This window comes from Aplidium turbinatum, chromosome 4 (assembly GCF_918807975.1).
Source record: "Aplidium turbinatum chromosome 4, kaAplTurb1.1, whole genome shotgun sequence".
Taxonomy (NCBI): Eukaryota; Metazoa; Chordata; class Ascidiacea; order Aplousobranchia; family Polyclinidae; genus Aplidium; species Aplidium turbinatum.
The window spans coordinates 37,525,572-37,540,723 of record NC_137475.1 but is presented as its reverse complement, the minus strand read 5'-3'; the positions used below and the strand labels follow the sequence as shown (position 1 = coordinate 37,540,723).

At 38.3% G+C, this 15,152-nt stretch overlaps 1 protein-coding gene across 1 annotated transcript in view; it reads right to left on the bottom strand.

Moving 5' to 3' along the window:
* Positions 1-486: 486 nt before the first annotated feature.
* LOC145769132 (cadherin-23-like) overlaps positions 487-15,152 on the bottom strand; it is a 77,219-nt gene continuing 62,553 nt past the window's right edge. Inside the window, exons 40-48 of the mRNA XM_082580725.1 lie at positions 9,259-9,419; positions 7,764-7,957; positions 7,434-7,561; positions 5,219-5,311; positions 4,572-4,607; positions 3,834-3,906; positions 2,600-2,698; positions 2,274-2,376; positions 487-956 (exon numbers count right to left, since the gene is read on the bottom strand). Coding sequence (XP_082436851.1) covers positions 2,275-2,376; positions 2,600-2,698; positions 3,834-3,906; positions 4,572-4,607; positions 5,219-5,311; positions 7,434-7,561; positions 7,764-7,957; positions 9,259-9,419 — 886 coding nt within the window. The 3' untranslated portion in view covers positions 487-956; position 2,274. The remainder of the gene's footprint in view (positions 957-2,273; positions 2,377-2,599; positions 2,699-3,833; positions 3,907-4,571; positions 4,608-5,218; positions 5,312-7,433; positions 7,562-7,763; positions 7,958-9,258; positions 9,420-15,152) is intronic.

The window sequence follows — 15,152 nt, the reverse complement described above, 5'->3', positions numbered from 1 at the left end:
TTTTGTTTGCTTGGTCTCCCTTGTACAAAACCATGCACTCAAACCTAACAGGATCGGCACCCAGCAGAGAGGCACTGCTGGTGAAAAAAGTTGCGTCGTCAGCACCGTTGCTTGTGCCCCCTAGAGCCAGGAATCACACTGCAAGTGTGCGGAGGAACTTGGAAAGACAAATGAGGTATCGTTATTTTTCCCACCCTGTCAAACACTTCAACGCTTACGTGTGATCAACTACATGGCGCCAATAAATCAACAAAATCGACATTTTGGGAAGTTGAACAATGCCATAAGTACAATGTTCTTTGATGTGAAAACGCTTTCGCCGTAATTTATCAACTTGCATATTGATAAAGTGCCATGAACTTTAGGCAAGCATAGTTTTAAATTTGGAAATAACCTAAAAAACTGATTACACAAAACTTCTCCAGTTTTCTTTCTTGTAGCTTACTGACAATGCCATTGCAGAAATACCTCAGATGAAAAATCTCTTCACGTCTTTATTCGATTAATGAGAGCTGGTCATTTCTTGAACGAGGATACAAATAAAGAAGAAACGTAAGCGTATATTGCAACAACATAAATCGGCGTGCAAAGCATAGGCTAATATTGTTTTAATATTGTCTCCAGTTCTTTGAAACCCAGAAAGGAAAATTCGTCTTTTCGTGTTTTGAATTAAACAAGCTCAAATTTGACACAATTTTCATTGTTAATGTAGGCTGCTGATTACTGCATACTGCGCAGTTTTTTGCATATAATCAACGTTTAAACGCGAAATAACATCCAAGCTATGAAACAAACGCGGAACGGATCGCCAATGTGACTTGTCATTTCTTGCAGGAGACCTATGGCCCCTCCAACTAGCCCAGTTCCTTCGTTGGAGACTAATTTAAACGACGATGACGGTACAGTCTCTGACGTATCTACGAATTCCTCATCGTCGCAACCAACCACGGTACGTCCTGCAACACATTGAAAGATCGTTCAGTTTCGATGTTCTGAGCAACACCAAATAAAAGACTAAAAGATGCCTATACAGTATTTTAGTTGCACACACAATGTCTTTCAAAAAGGAGACCCCCCTTATTGTTCTTGGGAATCGTTATCCGTTTCGAAATCCTTTACAAGACACGAAATAAAGTAGTAAGCTGAAAACGATTCTGGGTAAGACTGGTTCTGTATATAGTACGGGGGTATGTACAGCCTACATAACCCCTCCCCCCTGAGAGATTGTGGGTTAATCATGACCATTCATGAGTGTCTACAGACTTCGCTTTTCAAAATATTGAATCATTTAAAAAAGGATTTTTGAAATTGCTTCTGTAGACTAAAAGTGATCAGTGACACGTGTAATGAGGCTTACTTGTTTAGAGTCGAAATCACAGCAATTCTAGAAGTACAAACAACACACCTCGACCCAATGTCATGGTGGTAAGCATTGTAATACTAAGAAACTATGAAGTAAATCACGCTCAATATTACTGCATATTGTTAACACAAATAGTGCAAACTAGTTACTTTGTTAACGCTGCTTCTTTAAACAGCGCCTTCATATAAACATTTTCCATGAAATAGCCGAGTATTGAGAGATTTGGAACGGCAATCGAAATGGCGCCGGTTCGACACGGCTAAAGGGCATGCGGCTGTGTCTATGGCAAGACACTTAAAAGCATGCCTGAAGGTGGACACGAAGATTGGCTTCCTTGCCTTCCCGTCCACTTAATCTAATATTTTCAACTACCGGGTGTAGCCTAAGACTGGATAGGACAAAAAACACGTTCAAGCTCATATTCTTTATATATGTCTTTAATAATAACGTTTTAACACACTGTAGAACTCGTGGATGAGTCCGGAGGTGAAATCTAATGCCTGGTTGGTGATGAGAGGCCAAAACATCCAACTGAAACACCAGGATCATGTGAAGAGTGCCATCACTAGCACGCGGCATATACAAAGTGCTCCTCAAACCAATCGAAGTAAAGCGAGTGGAAAAATGACGCCGTCAGCAAAGTTCAAAAGTCATTACCATAGTAACCTCCCGGTATCTCACCCCAAGCACCGTTCGTGCAAAAATTCTCAAGTGTCGCTTCAGATTAAAAATCACCGCATGGGCAAAGGTGATGTTCCTTTTTCTAATGGCAGCCTGCACTGCCGCGACAGGTTCCCGAACAGATACGACAAACTGCTACAACGAAGCAGCCACTTGAGGCCAATGACCTCTCCGCCTGACAACACAAAAACTCTAGTCATAAAACTACCGCATGCAAGCAAGAACTCACGTTAGAATGACGATCCGCTGTCGGACCCATGCAGACCACTCATCGACCGGTTGCCAGTTGCGTGGAGGGTGATGTCATACTCAAAGACGCCTTGCCTATCTGCCTAGATAAGAAATGCATTTAAGAGAAGATCTTGTTTATGAAAGTCAACGTGCCGAATAATCACGGTCATTTCAGTTGATTTAACGTTGCCCGACGTTGCGTTCAGGAAAATGTTGTGTGCACTTTTTCTACTCGACACTCGATCACTGCCGTTTTGTCGTACTTTGTTTTATCTTTATATGAAAAGTAATTTAAAACAAGTCTCATCATTCAACAGTTCCTACCGTCACTTCTTTACTAGCATCCGCAGCTCTTCCAGACGCTTTTCTCGTGACCGATGGAGACCACAGCAGTGAGCTGGCCAGCGTTGGGGTCTCTTGTTGCTTTAAAAGAAAGCATTACAAGTTATTAAATATTAACAAAATATTTCTGCAGCAAACTCCTCGTTTTCTGTCGAACACTCTACAATGCAAGCTATCACACTTTCAAATAACCTAACAGCTTTAAAATGTAGATACCAACTCATGTTCAGCAAACAAACGTTTCGAAAACTATACTGTCTTCATCTTCAGTGTTATAAATGTTTACATTTATAACACTGAAGATGAAGACAGTATAACACAGTTTAACTTGTAACGCGTTTACATTTATAACACTGAAGATGAAGACAGTATAGTTTTCGAAACGTTTGTTTGCTGAACATGAGTTTGGTATCTACATTTTGGGCTCTTTACTTTTTGATTAGATTAACCAGGCGTTCCAACCATTTTGCTCCTAACAGCTTTGTTCACGTAAAATCGACAATTTAGGAGAGTCCAGTTTTTACAAGGCTAAAATCATTCTTATTTAACTTCGATCTTGCAGTAATTAGTTTAAAGACTTCATAAACTACATATAACGTGCACTTGAAGAATAAATACTATTAATACTACAAAAGAGTGCTCAATACAAAGCAAAAAAGACAAGCAGGGCGAATTACAGTGTGAACTTTATGTTGAAGCAGCCTGCTTAGATATAAAACATAAAAGAACAAAAATATGAAAATAGCAATGCAGGATTACGTTTTTTTTTTCTGCTTTCTTGTAGATAAAATATTCAAGCGTGATTGCACTTGCAGTACTTATCATACGAGCAAATCACTTGAATGTCTTGAGATTTATATGGTGCCTATTTAAATCGTAAAGCTTTTTCTTCGATTTGATTGAAACCTAGTTTAACCGCCAAGTTAACAGTAATCGGTTTAAGAAGTCGCACTACGCAGTCAATTCAAACCAATCAACAACTGTATAATATTTCCTCGAGAACTGGTTGCAACGGCCATCTTGTGAATGCAAGAGTAAAAGCAGAAACATACGAGTTGTTTCACTGACTCGCATTCATCATCTAAACATTGCAGCAATTATTCATAAAGAAATTAATAACCCTGATTAACAATTAAAATTTTAGTTCACTGAATAACAGTGCGAGCAAAATGCATATCGTATTGTTTTTGTACGTGCTAGTTATTTTTCTACTCACCGGGGAAAAGCTCCGTTGTTCGGACTTGGATCGTTCTACGGAATTTGCGTAACCTCCTCTTGAATCTTCCAGTCTTAAAACAAACGCAAACGAGGTTAATGAAGCGTGACACCCGGTTTTGAAGATATGACGTAATTTGAAGCCAATGACAACACTCAACAAACTGAATTGGTCTTTTTTACATTGATTTAACTTCTGCGAACTTTGATTAAGGGTAAAAATGACCAGTTTTGCGACCTGGGACTTTGCAAACAGTAGAAATTTACATCCATTCGACGTAGAGACTCTGTATGTGGCAACCTTGTTGAGAAATTAATAACTGGGTGGCAATTGAAATAATTATTGACAGACGATGAAGAGTGGTTTTGTGGTGTATCTTACTTGTTCTGGGACAAAATCTGCGTTTTCTGAAGGAAGGAAAACCAACAAATCGATCTGAAGCCAATTAAATGCGCTTTTTCGCCTAGCCTATTTACCAGACAGCAAATCAATTGTTTTGATGTTGATTTGCTGTCTGGGTCACCACACCCGAACAACACAAAGTTTAAAAAAGCTGATTTTAACTGATTTGAACTTGTATGATGACCAAAAAACTGTAAATCATCTTTCAAATGCAACTTGCAACACAGTTTGAACCCGTTAAGATTGTTAAATAAACCTCTAATTTAAGTGTTTGAGATTAATCTCCTTGTGTTTGTTTTTAAAAGGATCATTTTCGTTGCATTTGCGCATACTTACCCTGGTTCATCTTTGTATTGGCTTTTGGTGTTTTTTCTAAAATGTAAGACAATAGGTTATCGCTTGTATAAACAACTTAAACCACCTTAGCCAGAACAGCAAAGTGGGCATTAGACTCCAAGCAGCAGTTCAGTTATTTTTTTCATAGCTTCAACGTATGAAGACGTTCGATCAATGTAAAAATGGACTGATACGCTCTTTCTGCTGGAAGTCAAAGCGTCCTGCCAAATTGAGTAGAAAGAAAAACAAGATATGGTGGTTCTGACGAGTCTTTAATACCTGTTTGAGGCAAAAAGTTACTGAACGATGAAAAAATCAAACGACTGCTGGCGAAGTCGTTTGGATGAAAAGAGAAAAATGTGGTTTCTCTGACCATAACTGGCACTTTTGTCGTTCTTTTTCACATTAACGAGAAATAATGGATCGGTCAGGCTAGCGCTGTTTTAACAAAACCGGGCAGTTGGAATTTCAAAATTTATGACAACACATCCATTTGATAAACCTGACAACATAGCGTCCTCTAACGGCAATCTTTCAAATAGTTTTGTTGAGATAATAGGATTTGTGTGATTGATAGCATGAATAAGCTTTATGTTATTTTAATGATCAGACATATTCCCGCCATTTATTTTAACAAAAATTCCTACTCGATGTTGGGAGGTCGCCAGATTCTTTGCGGGCTTGTAATGGTGACGTCATCAAGGCATGACTCTCTCAGCTTGTCAAGTTTGTCTCGGTAGCTGCGAAACAAAATCATAAAAATATTAGACCAATAAAAATGTTTTTATTTAAACGTTTCGCTGTCAGTCTGTCTACGTTGGTGATCTTCTCTGCGTCAGAGCCCCACACGCATTCCTGGGTGTCACCCAATTCGAAAATTCAAAAGCGTTACCCCAGTATTTCAAAACCATTCAAAATTAACTGTCAAAAAGTTTTTATGATCAAAACCATTATTCACAGCAGAAACCCGTCATACCTGTTACGTGACAGTGAATAATAGAAAAATCATTCAAATAAACGTGTTTTGTACAGACATCTGTAGCCAACTTTCCTCTCAATTCATCACACTTACGGATAAGTTACAATTGATCATTTCATATCAAAACAAATTGGTCAGGTACAGAAGGCTCTCTGCCGTTAGGCCTAAGGGCTATGGGCTCTATCCAAGGGGGGGTGAGGGGGGTGATCACCCCCCCACTAATTGGAGTGGGGGGGTGATCAATGCAAAATCACCCCCCCACTCATTTGGCTTTGAAAAGGTTTTGTGATATTTTATTGATCAAATTTTGAAAAATATGTTTTCGCTGTTAGCACATTTTGAATTTTTTGTCAATATGAATATATATTTCATTTCAATATGATTTTTTGGTTTGGCAACCCTGAACTACGAGCCAGGCGTTTACACTGTGTTTTAACTTAGTTTGCTTGGTAGCCACTTTAACAAGAAAAAATTCTGCCACTGCAAATGACTAGAATGACACCGCCAACCAATCAGAACATGTTATAAGAGGCTACCGTCCAATTGTGAACTTTCTCGCACTTAGCAAGAGAGTTAATCTTTGTTTTGAACTTTATTTGGTAATTACAGAAGAAAAAAGAGCAATAGCAGTTGTGAGAATCGAACCCACGTCAATGAAATGACTACTTTCTAACCCTAACCCCTAAAAAGCCAACCAGCTGCCAACTTAGTTGGCAGCAGTGGTCGAGTGGTTAGCGCGTTGGGCTCGCAGTCGAGAGCCTGCATGTTTGACTCCACCCCCCCCCCCCCCCACACTTGCTGTTATTTCTCTGGGGAAGAACCCAGTGATCGATTTCGAGTAATGGGTAGTACCAAATTTAAGTCATAAGTAGAGTAGACAACCGGAAACAGACATTGCCGTCGGCTGCAGCGTGGGTCAGGTGTACGTCATAAGGCGTACACCGATGCATAGCGCTCAAGTCCGCTTTCACGCAATGCAGGGTAAAAATATGAAAAACAAATAAACAAACAGCTGATAGAAAATCCAGCACTTGATATGCTTTGTATCATCTTCTTTTCGCCCTTTTACACGTCACGGAAAACGTAGTTTATGATTGGTTCGAGTTTTCATTTGCAGTGCCAGAATTATTTCTTGTTGAGTGACTACCAGTTTGCTTACCCAAAAATGCCCTTTCCGAAACAGAGTTTGTGAAACGACTTGGAACCCTATGCTTCGATCAGAAAGAAGCTGATGCTGCAATGGGGGGTCTGGGGGGCCCAGCCCCCCAGAAGTTGAAATGACTATGACGATTTTAGCCCACTGTCCAAAAATCACCCCCCCCCGAATTCTAAAAGTGGATAGAGCCCCTGCTAAGGGCAGTGGTGGGATTCGCCCAGTTTGCACAGGTTTGTGCAAACCGCTTAAGTTTGCCGAACCGATTTCTGGCCAACTTAATACAATCACCGTAGGCAAGGTTGCCAGGTGTGACTAATTTTTGTCTAGGGAGTTTTTGTCAAAGCGAACCGAAGGCTAACTGGATTGAATCCCAACACTACCTAAGAATCCCAACCTCTCACGCTTTAAAAGAGGGGTTGGCCAAAACCTTCATTTTGCACTTTGCAACTGAGTAACATGAATAACTTCATTTAGCTCTCAAATTAACTAATTTGACGTCTAATGCAGAGTTGAAAAAATGGCGTCCAATGATATCTGAAGTGTCCCTGAGTGGTTCAGTTTAAGAACATCGATATCCACGGAAAGGGTACAAGATTAACTTTTGCATTTCCACGTTCGTTCACTTCACTTATTAGAATAAAATAAAAAAATTCCACAGCACTACAAAGGAAAAAGAGATTGTTTTCATATAAACCTTCATTCAGACGATCTGTAAAAAACGACTTACTGGTGTCTCATGTGGGTGATGCACACGATGAAGATAATGATGAGGATGATAATGAGGAGACAGAGAATGACGATGACCACTTTCAAGATCATCCCATTACCATCTACTCTTGGTGTTGGATTAACCTCCTGAAAATAAGTGGAATAAAAAAAATTAAACGCTTTTTAACTGTTAAAAGAGTTGATTTAATTTTTTTCCAAATTTAAAAATTTACATCATCTTTCAAATGGCTTACTGCAATATATCTTGTCATGAAACGATTTATTGAAAAGAGGCCAGTGTAGCCTAAGTTAATAAAATACACCTTACAAAGCATCAAACCCATCTCACGTAAAAAGAATAATCTGTAAACAATTCTTGAAGCCGTGTTGTTCCCCCCTTTAACTTTTTACGAATTTCTTTATCACTGGACTTTGTGTCAAATATTCGGATTTTGACGCCACTTCGTGTGACATCACGCTGGTTGTCGGGCGTCACGTAATGGCTGATGTCATCGATGATGACGATGGACCCCGTCAAGTTACCTTACAATACAAAGAAAATAGTAATACATTTCCACAACATGTTGATGGTATATGTCAATGCACAAAAAAAGCTAAATAATATGCATGCAATAGAGGATTTCTGAATTGTGACTGATAAGAAAAGTAGGCTATATGGAAAACGGATTTTTTCAACATTTAGTTGCAGAATGACTACCCCTTGACTTACAACAGCTGGTGCTGTTCGCCCTGATAAGGGCGCTGTGTTTGGTCTGGGAATGCCACTCCAATGGTTGTTTTTCTGCATGGTAATTTTATAGCGACAGTTGTAGAATTAGAAAGTTTAGTTTTCCAAGTTGGTGCTGGAGGAGACGAACTGACAATACTTTTTTTTAAATTGAACTTTCTTGATCACGTTGAGTCGAATGATTTTTCTTGATGAATCACATAAACAAAAACATGAAGTTATTATCAACTTTGAAAATAGGGCTTTTATCTTGGAAAATATTTCGTTTCGACGTGAAATGCTTTCTTGTAGTTTTGAACTCAAAACAAAACCAATTTGCGTATCAAATGTTTGCAAAATTCGCACACCTGTGCCTAATACAAAACTAGTTGAAATATGTTTCGTTTTGTAGCAAAGTGTTTGGCTGGATTTGTTTTAAATTAAACTTTCTTACAAAAAAAATTGTTTCAATAAAAAAATAAAAACGTCAAAGAGCTGTGAGCTACTTGAAATGTAAAATATTTCAAGATATCTATGTTTGCTGATTCTACTTTCTTGACTATGTAATCATGTGATCAATAGATACCTACAGAAAACTGTGTCAGTGTCCTCTCGCCATCCGCTTCATCGCAATTAAGTGTCCTCTCGCCACCTTTTTTCAGACTCAAGCGTTTTACAAACGTAGCCTAAGCTGCGTAATATCCTGGTTTCTTGCCAATTGAATGTAGGCATACATCTCAGATTGGGGGAAGCCCAATACTTCAAAAATGGCACCCACTCCAGTTAATAGTAAGGTCTCGTCGTGAATACGAAACAAAATAGAAAAAAGCACAACCACTTAAAAATATTTTGCCGAGTGCTCAGCAAAGATAGCCGTAGCTAAGCCTCAAAGCCTATAAAGCCAATCGTCAGATACCACAGGATAAATACATCTAAAAATAGAAATAGAAAGCTTGCTCCACCTATGCAAGATTTACAAAAAAATCCATTAAGGTGTGCTTACATATTTCTATTTCAATAATCACCTGAACCAAAATCTACTGATTTGCAGACTGAAAATAGCAAGCATTTCAGAGTAACTGGGCAAAAAGATTTATTCTTGGAGAGATCCACTCACGTAACACTTCAGAAAGTTCCTCTTTTTGCTCTCTAACGACATCTGGCGGACTGTCAACGACAAACTGGAGCTGTCGGCTTCCTCTTCTCACATGAACAATCAGCTCAGCAGTGTCGGTCAAATTAACAGAATCCCTTGCTTGGAGGGTAAGAACATATCGGCTGGAATAACACAAAGCAACAATAGGCGAATGCAGTTATTAGAATAGCTGCTTTAACTTTTAAGTGGTCTATCAATACTTTTGTTTCGCTCTACCATTCTAGTAACATAATTTTGGTGCGGTATCCGTATTTCTGGGGGCAAAAAAAACTTTTATATAACTTAGTTGTGTTACAATTTTTGCTTTATGTATATCAGCGACGTATATACGTATTTGGCATGGTAGACATCTTACTAACCCTACATTTTGTGGCGGTGCACTGTGAAATGGTCTTGCTACTTCTTTCTTTATTGACGTAGAATATTGTAGTTTTTTGTTTGATCTTTCGAATACTTGCTATTGCAGGAAAATGCCAAATAGTTACTTTTGCGTGCTTTTCCCCACGTATACTGTACATTCAGTGGCGTAGGCAGGATTATTTTGAGGGGGTGCATTTCCAATTTTTATCCTTTTAAAAATAATGTAGGCTAGGTATATATTTGCTAATGATAGCCAGCAGAGGGTTGCCATAATCCTTCATTAAGGATGCTCAATTTTCGATTTAAAAAAGCTAAGCAACTTCAGATTCCTTCTCTAAAAACAAATTAGGCTAAGGATTAGCAAAGCGGCAAATGAAGTCAAAAAATGTGCTGGCGTGGTACACCAATGCGTATTTTAAAGGAGCATTCGTTTATAATGCGCCACCATTGAATGCTGGCGAGTGAGTTTAACAGTTGAATCTCAGCCGGTGTATCGATGTCAGTTGCAGTATAGTCAATTGAGGTGGACCATTCACTGCGAGACCAGACCAGTGCGGTGGCAGTAAAATGGGCATTAGATGGCGTGGGCCCTCTGAGACGGTGGGTTCGGGATTTCCCTCTCTCCTTGATATAGCACTGGCTGTATTGAGTCTAAACGTTTGGGCTAACTGAGCCAGCAAAATACGAAAAAAAATAAAAATACGTCTTTGTTTGTCGAAAACTCCCAGCCACAAATCAGCTTTTTTTGCAGTGATTGGTTTGCACACGTTGAATCTTTTGGAATGTGCTTACTGGCTGGGTGATGTTTTCCAACCGCTGTTCCGTTACGGAGAATTATTATCAGTTATATTTTAAGTTTATTGCTCCAATTTACCAAAACTTGATGGTTTTATTCACTTTGTTAGTTACTCTCTGTTAGTTACTGTTAAATAAAAATTGTTTTAAACTAAATCACTTTCAGTAGGTTTAAGTTTGTTGTAAAATTTAGAATTTTTATGGTGCTGATTTTTCGTGTTGATTGTGGTAGTTGTGCCTTGCTATTCTCACAACAGATAAAACTTTTTTCACTTTCTTTCTCTCGCAATTTACGAAGCAATTGCTATTCGACTTCTTTCAATAGTGTACCACTGACTTTTTATAGCAGACATCAGTTTTGCATTCATTTAACACCAGGTGACGTAAATCCATATACAGTAATTACTGGAAAAGCTTCAATTACAAGCTCGAGTTGATGTTTGCATAAAGGTTTCACCAAATCCCAATGCTATACAAACAAAACATTCCATTTCCATCGAGTCTGCGTCTTGAAGCACAAAACATTTTATAGAGTAACCTTTTTACACAAGAAAATGACAAAGCATGATTCATTTCACCTGAGCGCGTAGTTTGAAAGTCAGAACATTAGCCTATCCTGCTGTGCGGCACATGCCAGAATTCAGAAACGTATCTGCACGTAGCTTGAAGGCTATAGCAATAGGCTAGGCAGTGCAGGGTAGGGACGAGTACAGGGGGACAATTTATTATAAGCAATGTCTTACATCTGACACAATTTACATAAATGCTATGTTAAAAAGTTAAACGCGATTTTCAGTTCAGTTTGTTATTATTTCTGACCATCACAACCAAAAACATTATATGTCAAACATAGCAGAGGTCAAGAAAAGGGTAGAAGCGGCAAAACGCGAACGTTATAACGTGCTTGATAACAAAATTGGTTTGGTTGCATCCTACAATACTTGGTTTCTACTAAAATTTATGATCTGCAATTCTCCTGAGATCGAAAAGCCAGACTGGAGGTTTAAAGACACCAGAATCGCTTTGTCACTCTGAAATAACAAAAAGTCAAATTTCTTTCGATTTATCCTTTTGTTGAAGGAGACTTCAAAAGTTCAAACATGCATATGTTTGCATTAGCTTGTGAGCATATATTTGACAACTCTCGAATAACTTTAAAATAATCGGAGCAGTCCAACCAGAACTTATCTTCATTTTTAACCTGTGTTCTGTTGTTAATGGCTCAGTCAGATTTTATAGCAGAGTTGGGTAGTTGTGTAACTTGATACTTTTGACCAATGATCACAACAGCACAAAAAGAACTCAAAACCACACAAAATATGCACAAAGATTATATTTATTAATTAATACCTAAACTAGCAACTTATACTAGCGATTTTTGGCTACTAACAGATCAGCCTTCACTCAAATTTTAAGCCGTACGTTGTCATGGTCTGTGTATAAAGGTCGCTATGGACTGATCCTACGAAATCTACGAATGTCAGCAACTGCTAACCTGTCAACTTTCATGCTAGAACTCCATATCGGAGTTACTCATGCGTAACCTCAACAATGGTTAGTCATGGCGAATAATCCGATGTGTTCACTCATTATCACATCAGTAATAAATAGACCCTTTTAAAGTCTACTCTAAACTGTGTAGAATTAGAATAGAATAAACAAAAACAAACTAGCTGCTGCATTTGAAACTTGATAGCCCAACGCAGAAGGCAAATAAATCGTATTTTGTATTGATTCAACGTCTGTAAATGTCGAAGCAATGTGAAAAACGGTTGTTTTGCTTTCTGGGAAGTGTCGAATTGCACAAGTTAGTTGAGTCTTTGAAGCGCTGGAGTTTAAACGGTTTGTCACAATGTTTAGTGGTATGATAGAAAATATATTGCAGCAGTTGAAACAATTTCAAAAATGTCTCCAGCCTACATGAAATTGCAGCGACAGCGTATCTGCCAGCAAAACGCAGACACAAACAGGCTGCCTGGTGATGTTTTTCGCAGCAACTAAGCTAACGACTGCGGTCAGATAAATTGTTAAATACAAAAGTAGGCTGGCGCAGTTTATAATTACAGCTCTGTGGACTTGCTTTAGGAAAAGTCAGATCGAACAGAGTTTCCCGCGAGAGCTCAAATCATTGGATTTTTGTTTGGTTTGAATATTTTATGATGTACCTTTACGTTCAAGCAAATTGGCACAGTGTCAAGTAGGTTTTGTTGTAGATCTTACAGCGCTGAACAGATTCACTTTGTTTTGAAATTTGACAACCTTGTAGGGTAGACTGACTGCTTGAAAGAATACAGTACAGTTTTCTTGCAAAGTAGACCACATTCCTCTCTCACTTCTATGTAATGTACCAGTGTTTTTGTCGTGACATTTAGAGAAAAAAAAAACATAACTACCAGTACAGCAGCTGTTCAAGGGCTACCAGTGTAGCACGTCCATGCGGTTTTGTGGAAATTACAACCGACCAACAGTAAGTCAGTTACAAGTAATGAGAGTTGCCAGATGTAGAAATTAAAACTTGCAAAAGATTTTCTTCTGGCAGGTTCGTATCCGGTAAGTAGGGCGTGCTACGGAATGCAAATTTAATTACGTGGATTTCTTGTGGACTTTACGCCCATTTAAGGTTAAAAAGTGTCGCAAATCCCTCTTTTTTAATTTAATTATAGATAATGGTGTTTTTCCGAGTAGCCTATCTAATAGAAAATTTCCAGATTTGTTGGTTTTAATGCTGTAAGTATAATTCATTTTACAGAATCATGTAAAAGTTGACCGTTTCTGATATTTGGAAGTCTTTATTTGTCAATAAAATAATCGCTGATTCAACTAAGCAATGTTTCAACACTTAGCGTTTAAAATTTGGCCCAATTAACTCAAAGATTGACCTGCATATTCCCAAACAGTGAGTCGTGTCTTTGTTGCTGTTTTCCGTCTTTAGTGAAACAATTCGCGACAAAATTTAAATGAAACAAAATTTATGAATGAAAGATTTGGCAACCTTCCTAGCTTTTCGCTTGTGATAACTTCTGGACCGTTCTGTCGGTTTTAAAAGTCTAACTATCTCAACGCAAAACACAATAACGATTATATAATATATATATAGTCAACCTTGCTAATTATCGCAGTGTACAACGTGCACAAATATTACAATGGTGTGGCAGAATTTCTGAAATAGCAAAATCCCTCCGAGTGGAGAATTAAACAAGGACCCAACAAAAGCTCTCCCAAGCTTTGACACCGCTGCCATTATGGTTCACTGCAAACTGCATAAGAGCAAAACCAATGACAACCTTTACCCATGGGGGATGACATTTCAACCACACTGTCCAAAATACAACGCCTCAAGTCAGTCTACATATCATCTTATATTGCACTGCCCAGTACCCCAGCTAGGAGGAACCCTCACAACTTACAAATGCAACAAAGTTCTCATGGATTAACTAAACAAAAACTGCTTGGACTTGTATTAAAATAGCGTCATACTAAACAACAGCAACCCTAGTGTGCTTTAAAATTAAAAATGCCTTTTTTTTCTAATATTAACTTATTACATAGTTTACATATAAATCAACTGGCAATCCAGCAATTTTTGGACCAATATTGGGATCTGCTGGGCTTTTTCAGGTTTTGCTGCTACAAGAAATCTGGAAAAAACATGACGGGAACAAAATTCAAACTGTAAACTAGTAGCCTGGATTGCTGCATATCGCGGTGAAACTGTGTTGTGATTTCTGTGGCATCCGTTTGGCCCACCACAGTATGCAACAGATTTTTAGCGTAGCGTAGTCTAGTAAGAAGACACATAGGGAAAGTAGGGTAATATTGGCCAGTAGGTAATATGATCCACCTTTATTTGGCGTATTCGAAAAGGGCTTGTGGTCACGGTTCTTGAACAACTTGACGACAAAGAAAAAAAACCGCAAAGTTTGACAGATATTTTGTTTGCGTGAATGCAGCAGTGTGGTGATTGGGTTTTGGCAGGAGTTGTTAACTTGTTATAGCCTAATTTTTGAGCTAGTGCGAGTAGAAAAATGGTTGAAAGCGTAAGACATTCACAGAACAAATGTGCATAGTGTAGCAGAAAGCTTTGAAGTGATTTGTTTATATTTAATGGGAAAATGAGAAATTACAAAAGCCCAAGCTGTTGTGTCATTGGGGCCACGTGGTTTTGTGCAGTAGATATGGGCTAGTGGCCCGTATTACACTACTGCCCATAAGGCTACATTTTTCACAAAGTTAAACAAAAATGTAAATACAAAGACCAGGACCAAAAATTAGCACATGAGGTCTATGGTGATCCATGGCCATAGGTGATCTAACTCAGGCAAAGTGATATTTCTGCGACAATGGCCAATAACTTTTTTTTGTTGTTTGTTCTGAAGAATGTGAACTTTTATATTGTGTGATGTGTTTTTAATTTGTTGTTCTAATTGTGTTTTTGATGTCTTGTTTTGATTAAAATCTTTCAATTTCTAATTATTTTACATATTTATGAACTGGATAGTTAATTGAATCAACATCAGACAAGGAACAGTTGATTTTCTTCTACCAGATGGTCCGTATCACACAGATGGTAGCCCATATTACATAGCAGCTGTGTAATGTGGTTTTCGTAATTTCGATCTTGGTTTTCTGGCTACTTCTTCAATACTAAAGCCTTTATCAACAAGTCGGGTTTCGTGAAAAAATAGTTTAATTTGTGAGAG